Here is a 27,790-nt window from a genome sequence, read left to right as displayed (position 1 = left end):
AATAAAGGCACAACTGGCCCAACATAGCCTGCGAAATGTGCTGTACCACATTGACTGTTGTTTGATGTGGTACATTTTACATTCTTTGCCTGTATCTTTAAGGTGCTTTCACCTTTAAATCATGTAACTATTTTATGCCAATGGTTTAGGCTAAAATCAAAGCTGAGAATCAAAGGGTCTCCCCTACTCCATTGCATAAACTCAGATGTTCAGAGCATTCAATTCACAACCAGATCACAGGAATGAATATCATACATTCAGCTTGACAGCAAACAATCTGACCTAGAAAAGCACCTCACCTCGGAGTGCCACATTTCATCAGACTGGAACATGAGAGAGATGTAGAAGGTTCCCTAGTCAGAAGGGTTTGCAAGGGTGGCCTGACTCAGAAATTACTTATCTATAAATCCCAAGAACACCCGATCACTTCTTCGTTTTCCCTGTGAGCTTGCTGTGTGACACTGATTACTGAGCTTCCTTCTTGACAACAATGGTTAGACTTTGAACATAAGAACATAAGAAATAGGAGCAGGAGTAGGCCATCCGGCCCATCGAGCCTGCCCCGCCATTCTATAAGATCATGGCTGATCTGTCCGTAAACTCAACTCCATCTACCCGCCTTTTCCCCATAACCCTTAATTCCCTTACTACGTAAAAACCTATCTAACTGTTTCTTAAATATATTTAGTGAAGAAGCCTCAACTGCTTCCCTGGGCAGAGAATTCCACAGATTCACCACTCTCTGGGAAAAATAGTTTCTCCTCATCTCCGTCCTAAATCCTCCCCCCTGAATCTTGAGGCAATGTCCTCTAGTTCTAGTCTCACCTACCAATGGAAACAACTTTCCTACTTCTATCTTATATATTACTTTCAAAATTTTGTATGTTTCTCTAAGATCCCCTCTCATTCTTCTGAACTCCAGAGAGTATAGTCCCAGGTGACTCAATCTCTCCTCATAGATTAACCTGGAATCAACCTGGTGAACCTCCTCTGCACTGCCTCCAAAGCCAGTATATCCTTCCTCAAGTACGGAGACCAGAAGTGCACGCAGTACTCCAGGTGCAGCCTCACCAGTACCCTGTATAGTTGCAGCATGACCTCCCTGCTCTTGAATTCAATCCCTCTAGCAATGAAGGCCAACATACCGTTTGCCTTCTTAATAACCTGTTGTACCTGCAAGCACTTTGCTGGCTGAATGTGTGTTGGACATCGAGAGGCAGAATCCGAATCAGAATCAGGTTTAATATCAAGATATTTGTTGCTTTACAGCAGCAGTGCAGTGCAATACACAGAAAGTATAAATTACAATAAAAATATAAATACAGTATAAAAATAAATTAAGTGTGTAATGCAAAAAGAAAGCAAAAATAGTGAGGTGGTGTTTATGAGTTGGTTCATTGTCCATTCAGAAATCTGATGGTGGAGGTGAGGAGACCATACCTAAAGTATTGAGTGTGGGTCTTCAGGCTCCTGTACCTCCTCTTTAATGGCAGTCATAAGAAGAGAGCTTGCCTTGGGTGATGGGGGTCCTGAACAATGGATGCCGCCTTTTTGAGGTATCACCTTTTGAAGATGTCCTTGATGGTGGGGAGGCTAGTGCCCATGATGGTGCTGTAACTTTCTGCAGCTTTTTCCGATCTTGTGCAGTGGCCCTTCCATACCAGGCAGAATACTCTCCACAGTACATCTGTAGAGATTTGTTTAGAGTTTTTTGTGGCATACCAATTCACCTCAAACTCCTAATGAAAAGTAGTCACTGTTGTGGCTTCTTGTTGATGGAATCATTATGTTGGGACCAGGATAGATCTTCAGAGATATTGACACCAGGAACTTGCCACTCTATGGAAGCATTAATTCCTTCCATGATAGTCATGTTGACTAAATGTTGCTTTAATTTCAAGCACCCTGACCCAATAGTTATTCATATAAGGTTACATGTATTATGCTGTAAACATTATTTGCCATCTGTTGTCAATGACTGCTGGCTGTGCAGATGATTTTGACTGTAGATAACAAATTTCACGTCACATGATCGTACCGAATGGCGGTGCAGGCTCGAAGGGCCGAATGGCCTACTCCTGCACCTATTTTCTATGTTTCTATGTTTCTATGTTTTCTATGCCGGTGATAATAAATCTGATTCTGATTCTGGACACACTGGATGTGTTCTCAAAGAACATTGGCCCATTGAATCAACGCCAATCACCGAGAACTTCTTTTGTTTAACAGAAAATGACATTCCTTCCTGCCTGTGGCACTGCTGTCTCACTGTTTTAGCAACCTGCATGTCATTCTGACTTCTGGTTCTGCTTATGTGGAGTTGAAGCTCTGCTTGCGATCACGTGGGCTTACTCCCATATTCTAAAGTTAATTGACCTCTGCAAGTTGTCCCTGGAGTGCAGGTGAGTGGCTGAACCTGGAGAAGAGAGGGTTGATGGGAATGCAGGCAGAATAAAAGTGGGATCAGTGTAGAATTATGAACGTGTGCCCATATTACATCATTTATGAAAGACGAGCAGACCTAAGAAAACATGGCGATTCCAATTCAAAAGCCTTGAGAACAAAGCACTTGCAGTCAAAAACATTGAAAATTGTCCCACTCTCATTATTTCCCTGTATCCCTGCAATTTATTTCCTCCTTCAAATTGTTCCCTTTCATACATGAATGCCCTGAATCGTACATAACAGAACATCATCACCAACAATGATGATGCAGCCTACAGAGAGGAGGTGGAAGAGCTCAAGACTCTGTTCCAGACTGGAAATAAAAATGACTTTAGAGACAAGACTTCAAGCAGTGATACTTTATTCACCATGATATCCTGGAGAGCCTGCAGAAATGTGCAAGCTCAAAGTGACAGACCGATTTTGGTATATGCTTATACTTCTAAACAGGTGAATATACGTGACTACTGGCATGCAAGTTATTCTGTTACACAAGAAGATATACATAACCAGGAACAGATAGGTACATTTGTAGCACAAGATAATTAAAATCATAAAACAGACAGTAATAAAGTCATATGAATGTATGTTCCTCTTTTTTGCTCTTATTGCTACATCCTGATTATGAAAGCCTGCCTGCCGAAAGTCTAAGTTTAGGACACTGGGTTACAAAGGTTCATTAGGTCACAAAAGTCAAATAGAAAAATGGAAGTTAACTATTTCGTTCATTAACCTTTTTTTGCTGACCCTTCTTCTACAATTCCCTCAGTTTAAATCATAAAATCAACTTTAAAGATTAGTTTCAGCTATAGGGGCTTCATACCTCGAAGGTAAAGGTCTCATAGCTAAATAATCCTTCTCTTTGTTTCCGTCATCCCCTGGAGCTCTCCTTCCTCTATAATATACAGGAATAAGAGGCCGATTCCTTCCCTATGTGGGTATTGCTCTATATGTGCACTGAAGTATTACTGCGCTCAATATTGTACCGTTGTGAACTAATAGAGCCTACCACCTACTCAGGATTCCAGATGGCCACCATCCACCTGGAGGATTGTAATTATGTAACTGATCCCCTGATTTTTTTTTTCTAGAGCTTGTGATAGTTATATTTTCTGATTCATCAGGGATACAAGTACACCATTCTTGTCCTCTTAGGGACAAGTGCCTCCTTTTTCAGACAACACAAAGTCTCGGGCCATTCTGCCTTGTAATGATACAATTCTTACTGCCGCTAACTCGGCTGATATTTCTGAAAAGGTTTTTCCGGTTTAAACAAAAATATATTATGTTTCATTTGTTAATCTCTCTAATGTGGAAGCCACATTCATCTCACCTTGAATGACTATGAGGGAGGATGCTACGTAGCATTTACATCAGGACCACCAGACTCAAAAACAGTTACTTTCCCCAAGCGGTAAGGCTGATTGATACCTCCACCCACGAACCCATCCCACAAATCTCCCACCACCACTACTTTATCATTTCTTACCAGAGTCACGTTAATGACTTGGATGAGGGAATTAAATGCAGCATCTCCAAGTTTGCGGATGACACGAAGCTGGGTGGCAGTGTTAGCAGTGAGGAGGATGCTAAGAGGATGCGGGGTGACTTGGATAGGTTGGGTGAGTGGGCAAATTCATGGCAGATGCAATTTAATGTGGATAAATGTGAAGTTATCCACTTTGGTGGCAAAAATAGGAAAACAGATTATTATCTGAATGGTGGCCGATTAGGAAAAGGGGAGGTGCAACGAGACCTGGGTGTCATTATACACCAGTCATTGAAAGTGGGCATGCAGGTACAGCAGGCGGTGAAAAAGGCGAATGGTATCCTGGCATTTATAGCGAGAGGATTCGAGTACAGGAGCAGGGAGGTACTACTGCAGTTGTACAAGACCTTGGTGAGACCACACCTGGAGTATTGTGTGCAGTTCTGGTCCCCTAATCTGAGGAAAGACATCTTTGCCATAGAGGGAGTACAAAGAAGGTTCACCAGATTGATTCCTGGGATGGCAGGACTTTCATATGAAGAAAGACTGGATGAACTGGGCTTGTACTCGTTGGAATTTAGAAGATTGAGGGGGGATCTGATTGAAACATATAAGATCCTAAAGAGTTTGGACAGGCTAGATGCAGGAAGATTGTTCCCGATGTTGGGGAAGTCCAGAACGAGGGGCCACAGTTTGAGGATAGAGGGGAAGCCTTTTAGGACCGAGATTAGGAAAAACTTCTTCACACAGAGAGTGGTGAATCTGTGGAATTCTCTGCCACAGGAAACAGTTGAGGCCAGTTCATTGGCTATATTTAAGAGGGAGTTAGATATGGCCCTTGTGGCTACGGGGGTCAGGAGGTATGGATGGAAGGCTGGGGCGGGGTTCTGAGTTGGATGATCAGCCATGATCATAATAAATGGCGGTGCAGGCTCGAAGGGCCGAATGGCCTACTCCTGCACCTATTTTCTATGTTTCTATATACAGACACACCTGTGCCTAGTGTCACTTTATGGACATATAATCATTCTTTGCATATAAGCTATCTTACATATTTATATTTATTGTGTTGTTTTATTAATGTGTTCTTTATCTTACTGAGTTTTTTGTGCTGCATTGGATCCAGAGTAACAATTTATTTGTTCTCCCATATAATTTATTTGTTTCCCTTATTTATTTGTTCTCCTTACTTAATGGAAATGACATTAAATAATCTTGAATCAATTCCCTTTCAATTCGTTAGCCACCTATTTAATTTACAGCAGCCAAATAGCTTGCTGACATCAAGCACACCTCCCTTCCTCACATCCCATGCACACAACCTCAATATATCTCTTTTGCAATATTATTTTTTATTGCAACTTACTGTAATTTGTTTGCCTGGACTGTATTACTGCTAGAAAACCAAATGTCCTTCCTTGTGGAAAAAGCATGTGTTGAAAACTTTGCACATTTATACTTAGTTGTTTTTAGAGATTCAGTACAGAACAGGCCCTCCTGGCCCAAATCGCCTCACTGCCCAGCAACCCACTGATCTAACACCACCCTGAGTAAAGGCTGATTTACAATGACCAATTAACCTACTAACTGTGGACTGCGTGGGGAAACCGGAGCACCCAGAGAAAACCCATGCAGCTCGGAATCAGAATCAGAATCAGGTTTATTATCACCGGTATGTGACATGAAATTTGTTAACTTAGCAGCAGCAGTTCAATGCAATACATAATCTAGCAGAGAGAGAGAATAATAATAATAATAAAATAAAATATAATAAATAAGCAAGTCAATCAATTACATATATTGAATAGATTTTAAAAATGTGCAAAAACAGAAGTACTATATATTAAAAGAGTGAGGTAGTATCTAAGGGCTCAATGTCCATTTAGGAATCGGATGGCAGAGGGGAAGAAGATGTTCCTGAATCGCTGAGTGTGTGTCTTCAGGCTTCTGTACCTCCTACCTGATGGTAACAGTGAGAAAAGGGCATGCCCTGGGTGCTGGAGGTCCTTAATAATGGACGCTGCCTTTCTGAGACACCGCTCCCTGAAGATGTCCTGGGTACTTTGTAGGCTAGTACCCAAGATGGAGCTGACTAGATTTACAACCTTCTGCAACTTCTTTCGATCCTCTTCATACCAGACAGGGATGCAGCCTGTCAGAATGCTCTCCATGGTACATCTATGGAAGTTTTTGAATGCATTTATTGACATGCCAAATGTCTTCAGACTCCTAATAAAGGATAGCTGCTGTCTTGCCTTCTTTATAACTACATCAATATGTTGGGATCCTCACAGATCTTGACACTGAGGAATTTGAAGCTGCTCGCTTTCTCCACTTTTGATCTCTCTATGAGGATTGATGTGTGCTCCTTCGTCTTACCCTTCCTGGAGTCCACAATCAGCTTTTTTATCTTACTGACGTTGAGTGCCAGACTGTTGCTGTGGTACCATTCCATTAGTTGGCATATCTCACACCTGTATGCCCTCTCGTCACCACCTGAGATTCTACCAACAATGGTTGCATCGTCAGCAAATTTATAGTTGATATAGGTGGTTCAGGGGAGAATATGCGATCTCCTTCAGATGATGCTGGAATTGAACTCAGAACTCCGATGTCCTGAGCTGTAATAGTGTTCCCTAACTGCTACACTACCATGGCGTCCCATTTGTTCATGTTATTTCCACTCACTGTTGTGCCAGCATCATTGCTTTGTTTGATGTGAATGGGTTCACAAGCCCTGTCGGATGGGCTGGTACAGCAGCCCCGCATGGAGGGGGATCACGTGTAGAAGGGAGGGAGTTCTGTGATGTTTACGGCCCCACCTCAGCGGTGAAATGAATGTTTTCCTTGATCAACAGGATTGAACTTCGGGCCATCCAGCAGATCAAGGACGGGGAGGAGATGACGGTATCATATGTGGACTTCCTGAATCTCAGTGCGGACAGGCGCAAGATGCTCAAGCAGCATTATTACTTCGACTGCAGTTGTGAGCATTGCCAAAAGGGAATCAAAGATGACCTGATGCAGGGTGTCAAAGACGAAGATGGCAAAAAGGTAAAATTAGCTGCAGTGTGGACCTCCTTCCCCTCCCCTGTTATCAACACTTCCTTGCAATTCCTCATTTAAACTGTTATTTATTTTTTATTGCAGCTTACAGTTCTGTGCCGAAGTTGGAGGCACGTGTATATAGCAGGGGTGTCTAAGACCTTTGCACAGTACTAAATTTGTCAATGTGGAGTAGACAGCAAGTTTGTAAATCTGGTGGGAGCAAAGAATATTGGGAATGCTGAGGGTAAAGTGCCGCAGGAGGGGTGTGGAACAGGTGGCAGAGAAAGAGTTCCAGGGGTGGGGGGTAGTGCGGATGTGGACACAATCAGCCCCAAGACACCAGGGAAGGTCATTTGATTCCAAACAATTGGTTAATTGATCATTACGGTATGCCTCTCTCATGCTTCCTGCTCCCTCCCCTCTCCCTTTCCCTTTTCCCAACCATCATTCCCCTCTCCCTGCCCCCTTCCCAACCCAATCTCACTCCACATTAGACAGACTGAAAGACTGCTACTCAGGAGACTTTAAACTAGTTTTGCAGGGAGATGGGAACTAGAGTCCTAGGTCGGTAAGAGAAGGATCAGAAGGTAGATATCAGGAAAAATATTGAAAGGCAAAATCGAAATAACTGCTATTATGGGTCAGATAGTTTCAAGTGTGTATACTTTAATGCTAGGGGTGTTATGGGTAAAGGTGATGAACTTAGAGCATGAATCAGTTCATGGAACTACGATGTTGTAGCCATTACTGAAACTTGGTTGAGAGAGGAGCAGGAATGAGTGATTAATCTACCAGGTTTTCCGAGTTTTGCAAAAGATAGAGGGGGCGGTAAAAGGGGGTGTGGAGTTGCACTACTAATCAGGGGCAATATCACGGCTGCACTAAGAGGAGATATAATGGAGGGGTCAGACATTGAGTTCATTTGGGTAGAACTCAGGAATAGGAAGGGTGCAATCACACAGGTGGGATTGTATGACAGACCCCCTTAATAGCTACCGGGACATTGAGGATCAGATAATAAAATCAGATTAAGGAAATGTGTTAAAATAACAGAGTGGTTGTCATGGGGATTTCAGCTTCCCTGATATAAACTCAATTTTCCTCAATAAATATATGAACAAGTACAGTATAATGTTTTTTGTGTTATTTATTTAATTGGGTTCTCTTTACCTAGTTTTTGGACTTACGTGAAGATCTGATCACATTTTAGCTCATATTTATGCAGAAATAGAGAAAATTCTACAGGGTTTACAAACTTTCTAGCATCACTGTATGTCACCACATATAATTCTACGATTTGTTTTCTTGTGGGCAGACATTCAGCTCCCTCAGTCTCAGGATATTAAACAGATAGTCCAAACTCATTCAACATTCTCAATTAAACCCATTCAATATTTCCAATCCTACTCATTCAACATTCCCAATTCTACTCATTCAATATCCCCAATCCTACTGACTCAACATTTTCAATTCTACGCATTCAACGTTCCCAATCCTACTGACTCAACATTCCCAATACTGTACGAATTTACTCAATATTCCCAATCCAAACTCATACAATGTTTCCAAACCAAACTCATACAATATTCCCACTCCAATCTCATTCAACATTCCCAATTCTACTCATTTAACGTTCTCAATATGAAGTCTTTCAACACACCCCAATCCAAATTCATCCAGCATCCTGAAATCTAGTACATTCATTATTCCCAACTCATCCAATACTCACAATTCTAAGACATTGAAGTCTTTCAGTCCTGGACTTTTGACAATCTCAATTCACTCATATTGATTAATTCCAAATCCTTTGTCAATGTGCTTAAAATTTGCTCATATTGAGTAATAGACACCACTGCATACTATTGGTGTAAATGACTTTTAATTAATTCCGGGCCAAATAGCGCATTTCTGTGGTTTACAACTCTATGAGAATACAACAAGGATTGGGAATGAGAAGGTTTGCAGGATTTTGTCCTAAAGTGCTGGCAATTCTTTACCTCCCAGGGATGTTGCTCGACACATTAAGTTCCTCCAGCAGATTACAGCAATTTGTATTGCTATGAGAATGCAGACAGGAACAACAGTAAGATTCAGAGAGGTGTTAATTCTTTTTTAGACAATATTAAAATACCAGTGTCTTACATATTTGTACAACTGCAGCCACCGGAAGAAACAGTGAAAGAAGTCATTGAGTTTTCAAAGAAGACATTGGAAAAAGTTGAGAAGGATCGACAAGAAGGTCTCTGGGCGAATGTAAGTGAAATCAGCTGTTCACTAAGCTTTAATCAATCCTGATAACTAGATACTTTACAATGTTTAATTGTACCTGTGCACCATTTCTTCGGGTATAGCGCTTGAGTTTGTAGAGAAGGAAAATCTGTGCAATACTCTCAGCATGTTTTATCTATTTAGGTTTAGTTTAGGTGAGGCTTTTGTGCAAAGGGAGACTAATAAAAATATATTGATAAGCAGTTTTTACATTTGCCCCCTTAACTGCCCCATTATTTGTTATCTTTCTTTCCCAACATGTTGCCCTATTATATTACCCTTCAACCATCATGCTGCTAAACCAGCATGGATAACTTCACTTACATCGGCACTGAATTGATTCTACAATCTATCGATTCATTTTCAAGGACTTTACAGCTCATCCTCTCAGTATTATCTATCTATCTACTTATCTATTTATTTATTGATTGATTGATTTAGTTAATTAGTTTTGTTTTATATTTGCACAGTTTGTCTTCTCTTGCACATTGGTTGTTTGTCAGTCTTTGTTGATAATTTTAAATTAATTCTATTGTATTTCTTTGTTCTACTGTGAATATCTTCAAGAAAATAAATCCCATGGTAGTATATCATGACGTATACTTTGATAATAAATCAACTTTGAAACATTGAACCTTTGAACCTTTGGTAGATTAGTTCATCTGAAAGGCAAAGAGATCCACATAGAACAAAATATTTTCACTACATGACCTTTGACTAATACAGGGAGTGTTTAGGTCCTGAATTGGTCATAAAGTTAAGGTCTCTGACTGGCACACCATTATAATTACGTGGTATGCAGGAGATCCTGGGTGAACTGTGAGTCTCCACCATTTGCTGATGATTCATTTCACTTATCTTCAGAAAAGTATCACCTAATCTTCATCCTTTTTCCTCGTTCACCACTTCATTTGATGCAATTCTTGTACTTAAATAATAATTGGCCAAGCTCACCACAGTGGTTGGAGTCTGTATTAGTGGACCACATTTCATACTGTGTTCAGTTCTGGTCGTCTCATTATAGGAAGGATGTGAATGCTTTAGAGAGGGTGCAGAGGACATTTACCAGGATGCTGCCTAGATAAGTGAGCATGTCTATGAGAAAAGTTTGAGCGAGTTTGGACTTTTCTCTTTGGCGTGCAGGAGGATGTGAGATGACTTGATAGAGGTATACAAGATGATAAGAGGCTTAGATAAAGTGGATAGCCAGCACTTATTTCCCAGGATAGCAAGGACCAAGGACCAGAGAACATACTTTTACAGTGTTTGGAGGGAAGTATGGGGGCTGTCAGAGATAGGTTTTTTTTATACACAGAGATTGGTGGATGAATGGAACATGCTTCTGGGGGTGGGGGTGATTTGGTGGTAGAAGCAGATACATTAGGGACAATCAAGAGACTCTTAGATAGGCACGTAGATGATAGAAACATGGAGGGCTACGTGGTTAGAGTAGGTTAGGACCTATACTGTGCTGTTTATTTTCATTTAGAGATACTGGGCTCTTCCAGCCCGGAAACCCACCAATTAGGCTCCTAACAGATGTGCCTTTGGAATGTGGGAGGAGACTGGAGTGCCCGGATGAAACCCACATGTTTGTGGGGAGAATGCTAAAAATCCTTACAGACAGCAGTGGAATTGAATTCCAAGCTCCAACGTCCCGAGCTTTAATGGCGTCGTGCTAACCGCTACACTACTGCTGTGCCTTATGTTCTATTCCTGTTCTACTGAATGTTCTATGCTCTATGTTCTAAAGATGACTGAACTGTTGGCACTGGCATTCCTCACTTCACAACGCTGTCAATAACTTGGTGCTCCTGTGAACATGTAATTGACTGTAGAAATTAGTTAGCCATGATCCAGCGCTCAAAATGACAGTCTGCATTTACAAATTAGTCCAACTATCCTGAAAATCTTACACTTCACATTCAGCAGAGTTCTTAACGGTCTGCTAATTTTTTGGAACATATAACATATACACATGACAATACAGTACAGGACAGGCTTTTCAGCCCACAACATCTGTGCTGAACATGATGTCAAATTCAGCTAAATCTCTTCTGCCTGCACATGATACATGTTCTTCCATTTCCTGCATATTCTTGCACTTATCAGAAAGCATCTTGAGTTCATGTTTGTTGTGACTATTGTTACGAGAATACACATAAAATTAAGATGTTTGCTGGCCTGGGCTAGCATCAGTGGCATCAGCAGTTGGTCTGCCACCTGCCCTCAGGGGAAGGAGAGATAAGGAACAATGGAGCAGCGTCTGGAGATGTGTAATGGAGGGACGTGGGAGAGGGAGCTGTCTGGAGCGGCTCCCTCTTTGAACCCTGAACTGTTTGAAGTGATGGACAGGCGATACCCCAGCAGGGGGATAAAAAGGGACAGGTTCGCTAAGACAGACACACGCCACCCGAGGTAACGAGACCCTGGAAGCGGTGCGCATCTCACGAGTGGTGAGAAGTACCGGACAACGCACAGGGTGAAAAGGTACGATCAGCGGGAACCCGGTGTGTGTCCGCCCTTGCCTGGGTGCCGGGTTCACTGCAGAGGATCGACCGCATCTGGAGGAGGGGTCACAGTCGGTGACCTCAGGTGACATCACCAAGGACCTGCCCAAATGCTGTCTGTGAGCCATCTCGCTGGTCTGTGAGTGAAGCTGTGCTGAATGATGAGTTGTTCCTATTCTATGTCTCTCTTCCCCCACCTTGTCCATCGCCATGGCAACGATTACTGCGAACTGAACTACAAACTGGACTGAACTTTGAGTCATTTTGAAATTGGTCATTTACCCCTAGACAACGATAGATGCTGTTATCTTAATTCTGTGCACATGTGTGGTTATCATTGTTGAATTGTTGCATTTATTATCCTTTCGATTACTGTGTTGCTTGTTTCTTTAATAAAACTTTCTTAGTTCTAGTACTCCAGACTCCAACTGAGTGATCCATTTCTGCTGGTTTGGCAACCCAGTTACGGGGTACGTAACACTATGAAAGAGTCACATGGAGGCCTGAGATATAGATATAACAGGTCTTTAATTTCCTCTTTTAATTCAGCATATTCCCGGTGTTTTTCAGTTATCCATTTCTGAGGGTTGTGTGTATTTGGAAAGGCAATATCTATTAAGTTAATGTTCTTGCTTGTTCTGTAATATTATGTCTGGGTGGTTCTTATGGATTGTCCTATCTGTAATAATATAGGCACCTGTTAGTCTCATGAGATCATGGATTTGTGCCTTGGAAGGTTTCCAGGGCGCAGGCCTGGGCAAGGTTGTAAGGAAGACCTGCAGTTGCCCATGTTGCAAGTCTCCCCTATGTTATCCAAGGGAAGGGCACTAGAGCTGATACAGCTTGGCACCGGTGTCATCGCAGAGCAATGTGTGGTTAAGTGCCTTGCTCAAGGACACAACATGCTGCCTCAGCTGAGGCTCGAACTAGCGACCTTCAGATCACTAGACCGACGCCTTAACCACTTGGCCATGTCTGTAAAAATGAATCAGATGTAATATAATTTGTAGGACTCTGACTGTAAAATTGGATCAAGCTTGTATTTATAGTAAGGTATGGTATCTTTTATGAGTTTGCATTTTAAATCAAGATTAAATCTTGTATTTGCAGAGTTTGTTGCCTTTTGCACACTGGTTGGCAGAGCTCTGATCCTACTCAAGAGTTGCACTAACCCAAAGTTATAGAGTCATAGAAGCTGGCCATTTGGTCCATCTTGGTCATGCAAACTGTTACTCTACCTAGTCCCGTCGTTCTGCACCGGGACCATAGCCCTCCAACCCCTCCAATCTATGTACTTAACCAAACTTCTGCGAAATGTTGAAATCGAATCTGCAACCACCACTTCAGCTGGCAGCTTGTTCCACACTCTCACCACCCTCTGAGTGAAGAAGATTCCCCTTGATTTTCCCTTAATTATTTCACCTTTCACTCTTAACTATGACCTCTAGTTCTAATCTCACATGACCACAGCAGAAAAACCCTGTTTGCATTTACCCTATCTGTACCGTTCATAATTCCAAGTTCCAAGTTCAAAGTACTGTAAATTTATTTTCATAGTACGGTACATATACAGTATGTCTCCATATACTGCCTTGAGATTCATTTTCTTGCAGACATTCACAGTGGAACAGAGAAATTTTGTATACCTCTATGAAATCTCCCCTCATTCTCCTATGCTCCAAAAAAAACAGTTCAATCTTTCCCTTTAACTCAGGATCTCAAGTTCCAGCGACGTCCTTAGAAATGTTCTCTGTACTCTTTCAATCTTATTGATATATTTCCTTTAGGTAGGTGACCAGAACTGCACACAGTCCTCCAAAATCTCCCTCATTCCCCAATGCTCCAGGGAATAAAGTTGCAAAGTAAGCAGATAAGGAGGGAGGGAAAAGACTCCAGAGATGATATACTACCAAAGGTGTTATTAAACTGTCTTTATTCCTCTTTTCTTGTTGTCTTCTCTTGGTGCATTTGTGGTGGCTGATTTGTGCATGGTCAGATTGTGAAGCTCTGCCGGGAGTGCCTGAAGAGACAGGAGCCTATTCTGGCAGATACAAACCTTTACAAGCTAAAGATACTGAGCCTCGCCTCCGAAGTCCTCTCTTACCTGCAGTACTTTGAAGAAGCAGCAGGGTACGCCAAGCAGATGGTGGAGGGATATCTGTAAGTACCAGTCGGCACCTCCCATAACCAACGAACTGTTGTAGATCAGAAAACCTGTGTCTGTAACGTAGGGTGTTTCTCATTATTTTGCAGTTTCTCCCTACGTCCTGAATTAGTTTTGCCCCAGTTGCTTGTTCTCTTGCTCTTGGCTTAGTAGGTTATGGGTTCAAGTAGGTCAGTCCAAAGTCAAGATCAAGTTTATTATCAATGCACAAGAAGCATCTCCATGGAGGTGTATGTGAGGATAAAAATTAGCTTTATTATTTATCACATGTACATCGAAACGTGTAAAAATGCTTTGCCTGTCAACGAAGACTGTGCTGGGCAGCCCGCAAGTGCTGCATCACTTCCTGCGCTAACGTAGCATGCTCACAGCTCACTACCCTGACAGTACCTCTTTGGAACGTGAGGGGAAATCGGAACATCCTGAGGAATTTCACGCAGTGACGAGGAGAATGTACAAACGCTTTACAGTCAGTGGTAGGAATCGAACCCTGATCTTACAGCTGCCTGCTGTAAAGCATTGTTTTGTGATAACTGATTAGCTACCATTCACCCCGTTGATAGAGTAGACAGCCAGCACCTTTCTCCCCATGCAGAAGTGGCTATTATCAGAGGGCTCAAATTTAAGGTGATTGGTGGAAAGTTTGGGTGGGGGGATGTCAGAGGTAGTTTTATTTTTACACAGAGAGTGGTGGGTATGTAGAAGGTGCTGCCAGGGGTGGTGGTAGAGGCAGATACATTAGGGGCATTTAAACGACTCTTAGCTAGGCACATGGATGAAAGATAAATGGAGGGGTATGTGGGAGAGAAGACATTGTTTGATCTTGGAATAGGTTAAAATCTGGTTGCAGGTTACAACGATTTAGGCTGAAGGGCCTGCACTTTATCTGGTCAATGAGTAAATGGGAGGAGTTAGAGAGCAGGAACACAGAAAAAAGAACATGAGAGTTGTGAAAATGTAGAGCAGTAAATGCCCAGGATGTCAGACTGGACACATCCTCCGCTCCCAGAGGAAGGAAAAGGGGGTAAAGACAATAGATATCACCAAATGATGGCTGATATAGACAGAAACATCAAGTTACCTGAAAGGTTTATTACACCTAGAGGCTGGGTGTAATTGTTGATGGGGATTAGCGGGACTAAGGCTGTGTTTATATAAAGAGTTCCTAACAAAACATTCTCATCGTTCATAGGAAGCTCTATCATCACAACAATGCCCAGTTGGGAATGGCTCTGATGAGGGCTGGAGTGACCCACTGGCACGCTGGGCTCATAGAATCCGGCCATGCCATGATCTGCCAAGCATATGGGATTATCCTGGTGACACATGGCCCAACCCATCCCATTACCAAGGATCTTGAGGTTAGTCCCAAGGGTGCTGTTTTAACTGGAGGGTGACGTTGATGGTTTGATGGTTTTGAATCTTGAATGCAGTACTGCATGGATGAAGCTGATTTTCTCAAGATTGAGACTGCCTGCTTCCTCTCAGACATAAAGCACACAAGCAGGAGTAGGCCACATGGCTCTTAAAGTCTGGGGTGGTTTGTCAAACGCTTATGTAGGTTCTTGTGTGCTTCTGTAGCATGGGTTCAAGGTACTCATTTCCATCCCACTTTGAACAGTCATGGACAGCTGATGCCTCTCACCAGTGGGATTGGTGCGCTCTTTCGGGTTGGCTTTGGTAACATCCCTGCGTCTTTTCCTCTGTCCACACCAGTAATCTTTTCCCACATCAGAGCTTGGAAGAGAGTGTCTGCTTTGGGAGATTAGTGTAAGACATATGAACAATGTGGTCTTTCAAGACGAGTATCAGTAGGACACATCATGTTCAGGAATATTCACCTGGGAGAAGTTGCTGACATTGGTTCAGTTATCTTTTCTGTGGAGTTGAAAGATTCTGTAGAGACTGGTATCGTGAAAGGCTATGGTGTCAACTGAACACTTTTCAGTCTGTCTCGCTGTAATGCTGTACCTCACCTCCAACAAGATCACCTCAACATCAGTAGTTCAGCTACAGTGCTAGCAGATCTTGGGTCAATGTCCAAGACATTGTCAACATGTTCAGAGAAGCACACAAGAATAAGGTGAAGAGTTGTAATGGAATAATAAAAGGGAAACAACTCTTATCAGTGAGATTCATCTCTGCTAGAAGTTCTTGAGATATGGGGGAAGCGGTTCTTGTTTTTCAGGGTTGTTTTCTGGATTTTTATTGTTAGTGTTGCACAGTAGGGAGAAATTAGTAGAGTATAGAAGTTGCTGTGAGATATACACTCCACTGAACAAGTTGGCCACGGCTTAGAGAGACTGACCTCAGGCCTCATGCATCCCGCTACCTGATCCCTGGCGTTGTAACGACCTTGCATTGAGGAATGCATTGGCGGTGATGGGCTGCGCTGCAGTCAGACAGATTGTAAAAATGCATTGGGAAGACAACACAGCCTTGCTTAACTGCAGTCTTCACTGAGAATGACTGTTAGTTAGGATCATAGCTTTCACAGCATCAAGCATAAGACAGATTAATACATCAATGACGGAAATCAGGTGAAGACATCTGTTGTTCTTTGATTTTCAAGAATGTATATATACTTCTCACTGCCTTGGTAAAAACGCCAACATAACCAAAGACCTCTCCCACCACAGCCATTCTCTTTTCTCACTCCTTCCTACCCCCTCCTATCGAGCAGAAGACACGAAATCTTGAAAGCATGTACCAGTAGGTTAAAGGACAACTTCTCCAGGTATCTAGCTGTTATAAGACTATCCAACAGACCTCTTGTATAATATAGACACTTGACCTCACAATTTAGCTCGTCATGGCCTTGCATTTAATTGTCTGCCTGCTTACACTCCCTGTAGCTGTAACACTATTTTGAATTCTGTATTTACTGTTCCCTTTTACTGCCCACGTACTGATGTAATGAAATAACCTGTATGGTTGTCATGCAAAACATTGCAGCTTGGAAAATGTGACAATAATAATTTAATTATATAATAATACAGCTGATTTTCTGGGGGAGTATAAGACAATAAGTCATGGGAGCAGAATTAGACTATTTGGCCCATCAAGTCCATTCCACCATTCCATCATGTCTGATTGCTCATTGCTTCCAGCTCTGTGAAAGTTCTGGGATGGAACCCAACAGTAGAACCCCAATCTCTTGATTGAATGTGTTTTCAAATTGTCAACGTGGGCCTTTTGCTGTGTTAGAACATAGAACAGCACAGCAGAGTGCCAACCTATATAAACCTTCTCCACGATCAGTCTTACCCTTACCTCCTACATAGCCTCTAACTCTTCATTTTTCTTACATCCATGTGTCAGAGTCTTTTACATGTCCCTGTAGTATCTACCTCTACCACCACCCCGCCATACATTCCAGGCACCCACAACTCTCTGTAATAAAAAGCTTTCCTTTGCCATCTCCTCCAAACTTTCCTCCATTCATCTTGAATGGATGTCCTCTGGTATTGACCATTGCTACCCTGAGTAAAAGGCACTGGTTGTCCACTCTATCTATACCTCTCATAACTCTATGCAATTCTATCCTCCTTTTCTCCAAAGTGAGAAGTCTCAGCTTGTTCACCCTTTCCCCATGGCATGTTCTCTAATGTATCCTCTGCAGCCTCTCTAAAGTTTCCACATTCTTCCTACAATGAGGCAGCAAGAACCAAATGCAATACTCCAAATGTGGTATGACCAGAGTTTTTTTTATATCTGCAACATCTTACAGCTCTTGAACTCAATCCCCCAACTAATGAAGAACAATGCCCCATATGCCTTCTTAACCAACTTTGAGGGATATATGTATTTGGCCCCAAGATCCACCTGTTTCTCCACACTGTTAAGAGTCCTGCTGTTAACCCCGTATTCTGCCTTCAAGTTCAATCTTCTAAGTGAATTACCTCACACTTTTCCAGATGTAAATCTATCTACCACTTCCCTGCCCAGCTCTGCATCCTGTCTATATCCCTTTGTAACCTATGACAACCTTCTACACTATCCACGTCACCAAACTTTGAGTCATATACATAAAAACTTACTAACCCACTCTTCCCCTTCCTCAGCCAAATAATTTATAAAAAGAGCAGGGAGCCTAGAACAGATCCCTGAGGAACACCACAGGATACGCTCCATCTACAACCACCTTCTGCCTTCTGTGGGCAAGCCAATTCTGAATCCACACTGCCAAGTTTCCCTAAATCCTAGGCTTCCTGGATGAGCCTATTATGGTGAACCATAAGATACAGGAGCAGAATTAGACCATTCAGCCATCAATTCTGCTCCACCATTCTATCATGGCTGATTTATTATCTCTCTCAACCTCATTCTTCTGCTTCTTCCCATAATCATTGACACCCTTACGAATCACAAACCTATCAACCTCCGCTTTAAATATATCCAACGTCTTGGTATCCATAGCCATCTGTGGTGAAGAATTACACAGATTCACCATTCTCTGCCTAAAGAAATTCCTCCTCACCAAACCTTAGTAAAATCCATATACACCACACCCACTGCTCTACCTTCCGGATTGGGTCCAATCAAAGGTGCACCTTGCTCATCTTGTATGTCTTTAGGATCACAAGTTACTGCTGGATATTAGGAACATCAAAAACTGCAGGACAATCCCATCCGTGAGTTGCTCGATAGTGATAGAGCTGGATTTATTGCGTATCGTTGTGTTGCTGCCTGAACTTGTTGCATACCTTTGTGCTGAGATGGTGCACGATCCAGTAAGTAGAATGAGTGATTATCTTGTGTGTTCTATTGGGATCGCAAGATCCTGTTGGACGTTGATAGTGTAGAATACTGCAAGTTCATTCATTGGCAAGACTGAGAACAGGGGAGCCGCATTGCCTCCATTGGGGCTAGCACTAGACCTCGGCTGTGAGGTCACCTTGGATGCAGCAACCTGTCGCAGCTGATCAGGGGATGGAGCAAGGGCCTCTGCTGGGCACACTGGAATCGTGATGGGTTGGGAGTTGGGAGTCAGGAGTCAGGAGTCAGCCTCTCTTGTCAGTGCTCCCTCTGGTGTTGGCTCATTCCTGCCTTTTACTGTCTACGTAGTGGAAGAACAATCTAGACTAGGACAATCTACAGCCATGACATTCAGGGATTTGGGCTATATTATTTTTTTTCCCTTTGTTACTGTATGTTTTTTCTGAAATTGTAACAACACATGTTGTTTGCAGTGTGTTGTTGATAATGTGTTTTGCACCTTGGACCCAGAGAAATGCCGTTTCATTCGGCTATATGCATATATGATTGAATGATAATTAAGTTTGAACTTGAACCTTTATCAATTTGTTTGGTCACATTTTGTTGGTAATTTATTACTGCAGATGGTATAAATGAGCACGACTGCTTCTTCTACCAGACTGCCAGTGTTCCAACCTAAGTTAGACTGACGATCTGTATTATGTCCTCTTCACAGACAATGCGATGTCAGACCGAAATGGAACTTCGAATGTTCAAGGAGAACGAATTCCTTTACTATCAGATGAGAGAGGTGGCACTGAAGAATCAGAAAATGCAAGTCATGGCGGAACCAGCCGGCGAATACATCAAGGAGCTTTTCCACAGAAGAAAATAGGATCCCAAAGTTTAATCATATTCTGCAGACATTTGGAACTCATTCACGTGCTGTGACTTATTGCAAAACAGGAAGTGCTAGAGGAACTCAGTGGGAAAGGCAGCATCTATGGACAGTTGATGTTTTGGATTGAGCGCCTTCATTTGGACTCATTCCTCAACCAGAAATCTTGACTATCCATTACCATCCACCAATAATGTCTAATCCATCAAGTTCCTCCAGCACTTTGTGTGCTGATGCAGATTCCAGTATCTGCTATCTCATGTGTCTCCTTATGGTAAAGGTGGGGAGAAGAAAAGGCTGGGAATTAATCACAGATTCAGTTGAAGAACATGACTTGTTTTAGAAAATGGTAATTAAAAAATATGGTCCTGTGGTACAATTTCATTCTCCTTTCTATGCTGTAAGTTGCACTATTTGTAACCCAGACATGTGAAACACAGCTTAAACCAAAACAGAAACTGCTGGAGCTGATCAGCATGTGAGGCAGTATCTGTGGAAAGAGGAAACAATCAAAGTTTCAGGTCTGCTACCATTTGTCAGAACTCAGTCATTGACTACATCTCTTTCCACAGATGCTGCCTGACCTGCTGAGTTTTCCTGTTTCAGATTGCCAGAATTTGTGGATTTTTAAAAATCTTTATTGAACACAGCTTCGCTCACTTAAAGTGAGCTTTTCATTTACTTATTCTGATTAATTTATCGTGTGTACATCAAAACATACAGTAAAATGCATTATTTGTGTTGACAACCAACACAGCTTTATTAGGGATAGTTAATGTAGATTTGAGCATGGTAGTTCATGTCTAACCAATCTTATAGTTTCTGGAGGAAGTTGTGAGAAAAGTTGAAGTCATGGCAATGGATATTATCTAATGCCTTTGGCATGGTCCTTCATGAAAGGTTTGTCAGGGTGCCTTAGTTGCTTGGCATTCAGGATGAGATAGTAAATTGGATTAGGTAATGGCTTCGCGAAGAAGGCAGAGTGTAGTTGTAGATGGTTAACTTTCTGCCTGGAGGCTTGTGATTAGTGGTGTGCTGTAGGGATGGCTGCTGGCTCCATTGTTGTTTGTCATCTATATCAGAAATCTAGATGACAGTGTGGTTAACCGGATCAACAAATTTACGGGTGACACTGAGATTGGAGGGGGTGCAGTGGACAGTGAGGAAGACTATCAAAGCTTACAGTGGAATCTGGACCAGCCGGAAAAAATGGGCTGGAAAACCTCAGATGGAATTTAATATAGACAAGTGTGAAATGTTGCATTTTTGGAGGATGAACCAGGGTAGGTCTTACACAGTGAGTGGTAGGGCACCGAGAAGGGCAATCGAACAGAGGAATTTGGGAAACAGCATTCATAATTCCTTGAAAGTAGTGTCACAGGTAGATAGGATTGTAAAGAAAGCTTTTGGCACATTGGCCTTCAACGTATTGAGCACAGGAGATGGAGTGTTATGTTGAGGTTGTAAAAGGCATTGGTGAGACCTAATTTAGAGTATTGTGCCCAGTTTTGGTCACCTACCAAAAGGAGGAGGAACATGAAGGGGAACATCTTCAGGTGGTGAGAATGTGCTGCCAGCACAAGTGATGGATGTGGGCTCGATTTTCACATTTAAGAGAAATTTGGATAGGTACATGGGTAGGAGGGATATGGTCCAGAAGCAGGTCAATGGGACTAGGGAGATGAATGGTCTGGCACAGAATAGATGGACTGTCGTGTTCAATGACTCCATAACTACTTAGGGATGTGCTGGGAACAACCTGTAAATGTCACACATTCCGGCATGAACATAGCATGCCAAAGTGCTCGACAGAACAACACAGAACACAACATAACAGGACACAACAAGCCTCTTCCCTCCTTCCCACCAGCTCCCACCCATAGACAGTTGTTTCACTCACTTTAATACATTCAGATTTCAGAAGTGGAGTTCAGCATGCAACAATAAGACGTTAATATAAGCATCAGAGAACAGATTTCTACTCCTCTGTCCCAAAGAATTATTTAGAAAACATGACTTGAAATTTTCCCTCACTTGTGACATTTTGTATTTGCTCATAACTTATTGAATCTCGGTCACAAACCACAAATTAGAAGACATAAGAGCAGAATTATCCACTCGGCTCATCGAACCTGCTCCACCATTCCACCATGACTGATTGATTATCCTGCTTAAGCCTATTATCCTGCTTTCTCCCGTAACTGACACCTTTACTAATCAAGAACTGATCAGCCTCTGCTTTAAACATTTGAAATAGTGAGGCCTTCACAGTCATCTGTAGCAATGAATTTCAGAGATTCATCACCCTCTGGCTAAAGAACTTCCTTCTGTTCTAAAGGGACATCCTGGTTCAACTATATTTTTTCTAGAAAAAAATATTTCAAGCAGAAATATCACTTGTCGAAAATGAACCAATCAGTAGTTCATTTCAGTCTGGGCGAACTACCCATTTAGTGCTGTAGACCACAAAAAAGATCAAAACAGAAGGGATTTCTGGGTAAATATTTACAGAACTTTGGGTTTAAGCATCATTGTCAACTTGGGTCTAAGTGAATTCAGTGTAAACTTAATGAGCACAAGACATGGAAAGTGGAGGAAAATGTGATTACTGTAGATTGGTAAGGATGGTCAGCATGGAAGTATCAAAGGGCCCATATAGAGCATACATCTCTCTCAATAGTCCAGTGCCAAAATTAGTCAGTTCTCTCTGTACCAATTAAATTGCACTCATCCTGTTTTCCTTCTGACATTCTACTTCCACCCAGCTCCACCAGGGGTCAGTTACAGGACTCAGTTAACCCAAGAACCTGCACAGCTTTGGGATGCCAGAGGAAATGCCTGTGATCACAGGTAGAACATGTAAAATCCACATAGGCAATGCCAGAGGCCGGGACTGTATCTAGTTTATATGGAGATGCAAGATAGCAGCACAAATACTGTGTCACGTGCATTTGGTCCTGCATAAGGACGGCTTATCATCCTCCAGCAGGTTTGAAGGCAAATACAAAAATAAAAGGTCTAATCTCTCCCCCCCTATCCAAACCCATTTTGTCAATGAAATAAATGGGCATGATCAGCTACTCAAATTGGTGCTTGAATTTATTTTCATTAAGGATTAAAACAAGGTTTTTGTTTTGTGATGCTGTGGACTTCTCACTTAATGTCAATGAGCAGACTAGAATAAATGAAAAGCTACCAGGGTGTAATTTGGTGTTTGCGTCTTTAGTAAAATGTGTGAGATCTTGCATCTATTTCCAATACCTTGAATAAAAGACAACCTGGGGACTTTTCTACTTTATGGTTTAATTCAGTGAATTCGGAGGTAGTGATAACGCCTCTTACATTTAGAATGCTAACTTTGGATCAAGGCTCAGGGATCAACTTTATTTGCCACATACATTTACGTGTATTAGGGATTTGCTGGGTGTGTTATAACACAACGTACAACAAAAAAACATTTGTCAGTTATAAAGAATATAAAAATAAATTAGAGGTTAAAGTACAGATATGGAAAAATATGCACATAAGAATGTATCAGCATGTATTGAAGATGTAAATGCCATGTCCACTTCTACAATCTCATCAGCATCAATGACAGAATATCCGCACTTGCCTGGATAAAAACAGGTCCAAAGAGCACAAGATGTTCATCCCTGGCCAGAACAAGGTTGGGTATCAGAGTGACAGGCCGAAGATTCGTTCCTCCCATCACGTGTGCACAATGTTGGCAGTGCAGTTAAAGCAGATTAGCTTTATTTGTCATGTGTACACCAGAACCATGAAATGTGTCAGTTTTGCATAATATCAGCAAAGATTGTGCAGGGGATCCTTTATATTTCTGGCATGCCCAAAACTCATTAACCCTAACCGCAAGCCTTTTGGAATTTGGGAGTAAACTTGATCACCTGGAGGGAATCCATGTGGTCACAGGGAGATCATGCAGATTCCTTAGCGACAGCAGTGGGAGTTGAACCCTGATCAGTGACTGCTGGCACTGTAACAACATTTCACTAACCACTGCTCTACCATGCAAGCCTTATACCAACAAGCTCCAGGACTGCATATACTAGATTGTCATCTGAAACCAGGAATAAAGAGCAGCATACAGGCAGGAGAAACAAAACAAAACAAAAAAATCCTTTTATAAAAACAGATAGTTTAGGATGCCATCCATAAGAGGTGATGAGTTTTGGAATTGGAGTGGTAGTGTGCAGACTCACATTACTGGATATATTTCAGAGGGAAATCTGGGCACAGTCTGCAGTAGTTCATACCATCAGAATCCAGACAATTGACCCAACAATTTAGAGCCCAGGTCCAAATTCTACAGCAGCAATGATAGAATTTAAATTCAGTTAATAACATGAGATTTTAAAAGAACCATGTTTTACTCATGACCTGGACTGTAAAAGCCCATCAGGTTTGCTAGTGTCCTTGTTTGCTGCGCTCCACATGCAACTCCACTGTGGTTGATACTTGAGTACTCCAAAAATAGCTTCAATACATAGCAATAATAGACAGTGAAGCCAGGCCTTGCTAGTAATGGCCACATTCCTTTCCAGCCAAACCACAAAAATAAGTAATGCACCCCACTTATTCACCTAAGCAATATCTTTCAAATAGACAATCTACCATCCAGTGATTAACACCAAGGCTACAAAGTGTTGCTCATTCAGCACCTTGTTTGGTTTCCAATCTTAGTTGTCCATCTCCCAGACCAAGGAGCACCACACAAAGGGTTGTGGCAGCAGGAAAAGTCTCAGCATTATTTAAGGATGGCTGTACAGAATGGCTTCAATTATTGCACTGGCAGCCAGTAGATGTGGATATGGGGAAAACCTTGAATAAAGTTAGTTGGTTCACATCTTAAAAAAAGGTTCTAATCAAAGAGTGAAGATCTGGATATACTTTTAAAAGTAGGAGCTTTGTCTGTGTCCAAGAGCAGATGAGATTGGATTTCATGATGGACAAGAGATTGGATTTCATGATGGACAAGCTCAGAGGCTAAAGTGATCTGTGGAAGACATCATGAAGACCTTGACCTCAAGCCTTTAATAGTTGACATACTTTAAATATAAACATAGGGAGAAGGGATAAAGATATCACTGCTGCATGAGTTATTGGGAATCTCAACACCAGAGAGTTATAGTGCTCATTTATTGGTTAATCAAAGATCTCTTGCTTGTCATATACCAGGGTGCTCTCTACAGTTACCTGATGAGGAAACCATAGCATTTGACCAGGAGCAGATGTCATGGCCAACCTTCTTAGAACATTTTAACTCTTAACCACTACACTCTCTAGTTGGCAGGCCAGCAGTGGTGGCCAAGTCACTGCCCATCTGCTCCTGACTTCTAGCTCAAATCCTCTCAATAGACAATAGGTGCAGGAGTAGACCATTCAGCCCTTCGAGCCAGCACCGCCATTCACTGTGATCATGGCTGATCATCCACAATCAGTACCCCGTTCCTGCCTTCTCCCCATATCCCTTCAGTCCGCTATCTTTAAGGGCTCTATCTAACTCCTTCTTGAAAGGATCCAGAGAATTGGCCTCCACTGCCTTCTGAGGCAGAGCATTCCACAGAACCACAACTTTCTGGGTGAACAAGTTTTTCCTCAACTCTGTTCTAAATGGCCTACCCCTTATTCTTAAACTATGGCCTCTGGTTCTGCACTCCCCCAACATCGGGAACATGTTTCCTGCCTCTAGCGTGTCCAATCCCTAAATAATCTTACATGTTTCAATCAGATACCCTCTCATCCTTCTAAATTCCAGTGTATACAAGCCTAGTCGCTCCAATCTTTCAACATATGACAGTACTGCCATCCCAGAAATTAACCTTGTGAACCTCTGCTGCACTCCCTCAATAGCTAGAATGTCCTTCCTCAAATTTGGAGACCAAAACTGTACACAATACTCCAGGTGTGGTCTCACCAGGGCCCTGTACAACTGCAGAAGGACCTCTGTGCTCCTATACTCAACTCCCCTTGTTATGAAGGCCAACATGCCATTAGCTTTCTTCACTGCCTCCTGTACCTGCATGCTTACTTTCAGTGACTGATGAACAAGGACACCTAAATCTCGTTGTACTTCGTTTTCCTAACTTGACACCATTCAGATAGTAATCTGCCTTCCTGTTCATACCACCAAAGTGGATAACCTCACATTTATCCACATTAAACTGCATCTGCCCACTCACCCAGCCTGTCCAAGTCACCCAGCATTCTCATAACATCCTCCTCACATTTCACACTGCCAACCAGATTTGTGTCATCTGCAAATTTTAATTCCTTCATCTAAATTATTGTATATTGTAAATAGCTGCAGTCCCAGCACCAAGCCTTGCAGTACTCCACTAGTCACTGCCTGCCATTCTGAAAAGGACCCATTAATCCCTACTGTTTCCTGTCTTCCAACCAATTTTCTATCCATGTCAGTACTCTACCCCCAATACCATTTGCTCTAATTTTGCCCACTAACCTCCTATGTGGGACTTTATCAAAGGCTTTCTGAAAGTCCAGGTACATTACATCCACTGGCTTTCCCATGTGCATTTTCATAGTTACATTCTCAAAAAATTCCAGAAGATCAGTCAAGCATGATTTCCCCCTTCATAAATCCATGCTGACTCAGACCTATCCTACTACTGCTATCCAAATATGCTGCTATTTCATTTTTTATAATTGATTCCAGCATCTTCCCCACCACTGATGTCAGACTAACTGGTCTATAATTGCCTGTTTTCTCTCTCCCTCCTTTCTTAACAAGTGGGATAACATTAGCTACCCTCCAATCCACAGGAACTGATCCTGAATCTATAGAACATTGGAAAATAATTACCGATGCATCCACGATTTCTAGAGCCAGCTCCTTAAGTACCCTGGGATGCAGACCATCAGGCCCTGGGGATTTATCAGCCTTCGGTCCCATCAGTTTACCCAACACCATTTTGTGCCTGATGCGAATTTCCTTCAGTTCCTCCGTTACCTTCAGTCCTCTGGCCAGTATTATATCTGGGAGATTGTTTGTGTCTTCCCTAGTGAAGACAGATCCAAAGTACCTGTTCAGCTCATCTACTATTTCCTTGTTCCCCACAATAATTTCACCCATTTGTCTTCAAGGGCCCAACTTTGGTCTTAACTAATTTTTTTCCTCTTCACATAGCTAAAGCAGCTTTTACTATCCTCCTTTATATTCTTGGCTAGCTTACCTTCGTACCTCATCTTTTCCCCCAGTATTGCCTTTTTAGTCATCTTCTGTTGCTCCTTAAAAGTCTCCCAATCCTCTGGCTTCCCACTCATCCTTGCTATGTTATACTTCCTCTCTTATTTTTATACTGTCCTTGACTCCCCTTGTCATCCACAGTCACCCCTTACTCCCCTTAGAATCTTTCTTCCTCTTTGGAATGAACTGATCCTGCACCTTCCATATTATTCCCAGAAATACCTGCCATTATTGTTCCACTGTCATCCCTGCTAGGGATCCCAGTCAACTTTGGCCAGCTCCTCCCTCATGGGTCCATTGTCCCCTTTGTTCAACTGTAATACTGACCCTTCTGAGTTTCCCTTCTCCCTCTCAAATTGTAGATTAAAACTTATCATATTATAGTCACTACCTCCTAATGGCTCCTTTACCTCGAGTTCCCTTATCAAATCCGGTTCATTACACAACACTAAATCCAGAATTGCCTTCTCCCTGATAGGAATTGCCTGCTCCATATCCATGTTATGGTATTTCTGTGGAATAAAGGAAGTTACAATGGGGAATTGGCTGAAGTTGACTGACATTTGCAGGACAGACAGCAGAGCAACAATGGCTGGAGCTTGTGAAAAATGAGGGAAGTGCAAGATAGATATTCCAAACAAGAAATTTTCAAAGCAAAGAAGGATACGACCATGGCTGACAAGTGAAGTCAGAGCCACAGTAAAGCAAAAGAGGGCATACGAGGAAGCCAGAGCTCAGAGCTAGTAGGAAGACAAAGGATTAGGAAGCTTTTTTAAAAAAAACCTTGCAGAAGGAAACCAAGGTCATTAGGAAGGAAAAGATGAATTATGAAAGGAAGCTGAAAACCAATATCAAAGATACTAAAAGCATTTAAGTATACAAAGGGTAAAAGAGTCAAGGTAGATATAGGACCAATTCAGAATGATGCTGGAGACATTGTAATGAGAGATGCAGAGAAACAATGCATATTTTGCACGTCTTCAGTGGAAGACATCTGCAGTATACCGGACATTCCAGAGTGTCAGGGAAGTGGAGTTTGTGTAGT

The 27,790-nt window shown here is 42.1% G+C and overlaps 1 protein-coding gene across 2 annotated transcripts in view; it reads left to right on the top strand.

Annotated features, from left to right (window-relative positions):
* The window catches only part of smyd1b (SET and MYND domain containing 1b), a 90,123-nt gene extending 67,325 nt beyond the window's left edge, over nt 1-22,798 (top strand). For both annotated transcript variants that reach the window (XM_063047120.1, XM_063047119.1), the window contains 5 exons: nt 6,793-6,988; nt 9,143-9,235; nt 13,757-13,920; nt 15,117-15,285; nt 19,359-22,798. In XM_063047120.1, the coding sequence (XP_062903190.1) occupies nt 6,793-6,988; nt 9,143-9,235; nt 13,757-13,920; nt 15,117-15,285; nt 19,359-19,517 (781 nt within the window). In that variant the 3' untranslated portion in view covers nt 19,518-22,798. The remainder of the gene's footprint in view (nt 1-6,792; nt 6,989-9,142; nt 9,236-13,756; nt 13,921-15,116; nt 15,286-19,358) is intronic.
* The last annotated feature ends 4,992 nt before the right edge of the window (nt 22,799-27,790 follow it).

The sequence above is a fragment of the Mobula hypostoma genome, chromosome 4, assembly GCF_963921235.1.
Source record: "Mobula hypostoma chromosome 4, sMobHyp1.1, whole genome shotgun sequence".
NCBI lineage: Eukaryota > Metazoa > Chordata > Chondrichthyes > Myliobatiformes > Myliobatidae > Mobula > Mobula hypostoma.
This window is presented reverse-complemented; position numbering and strand designations above follow the sequence as displayed.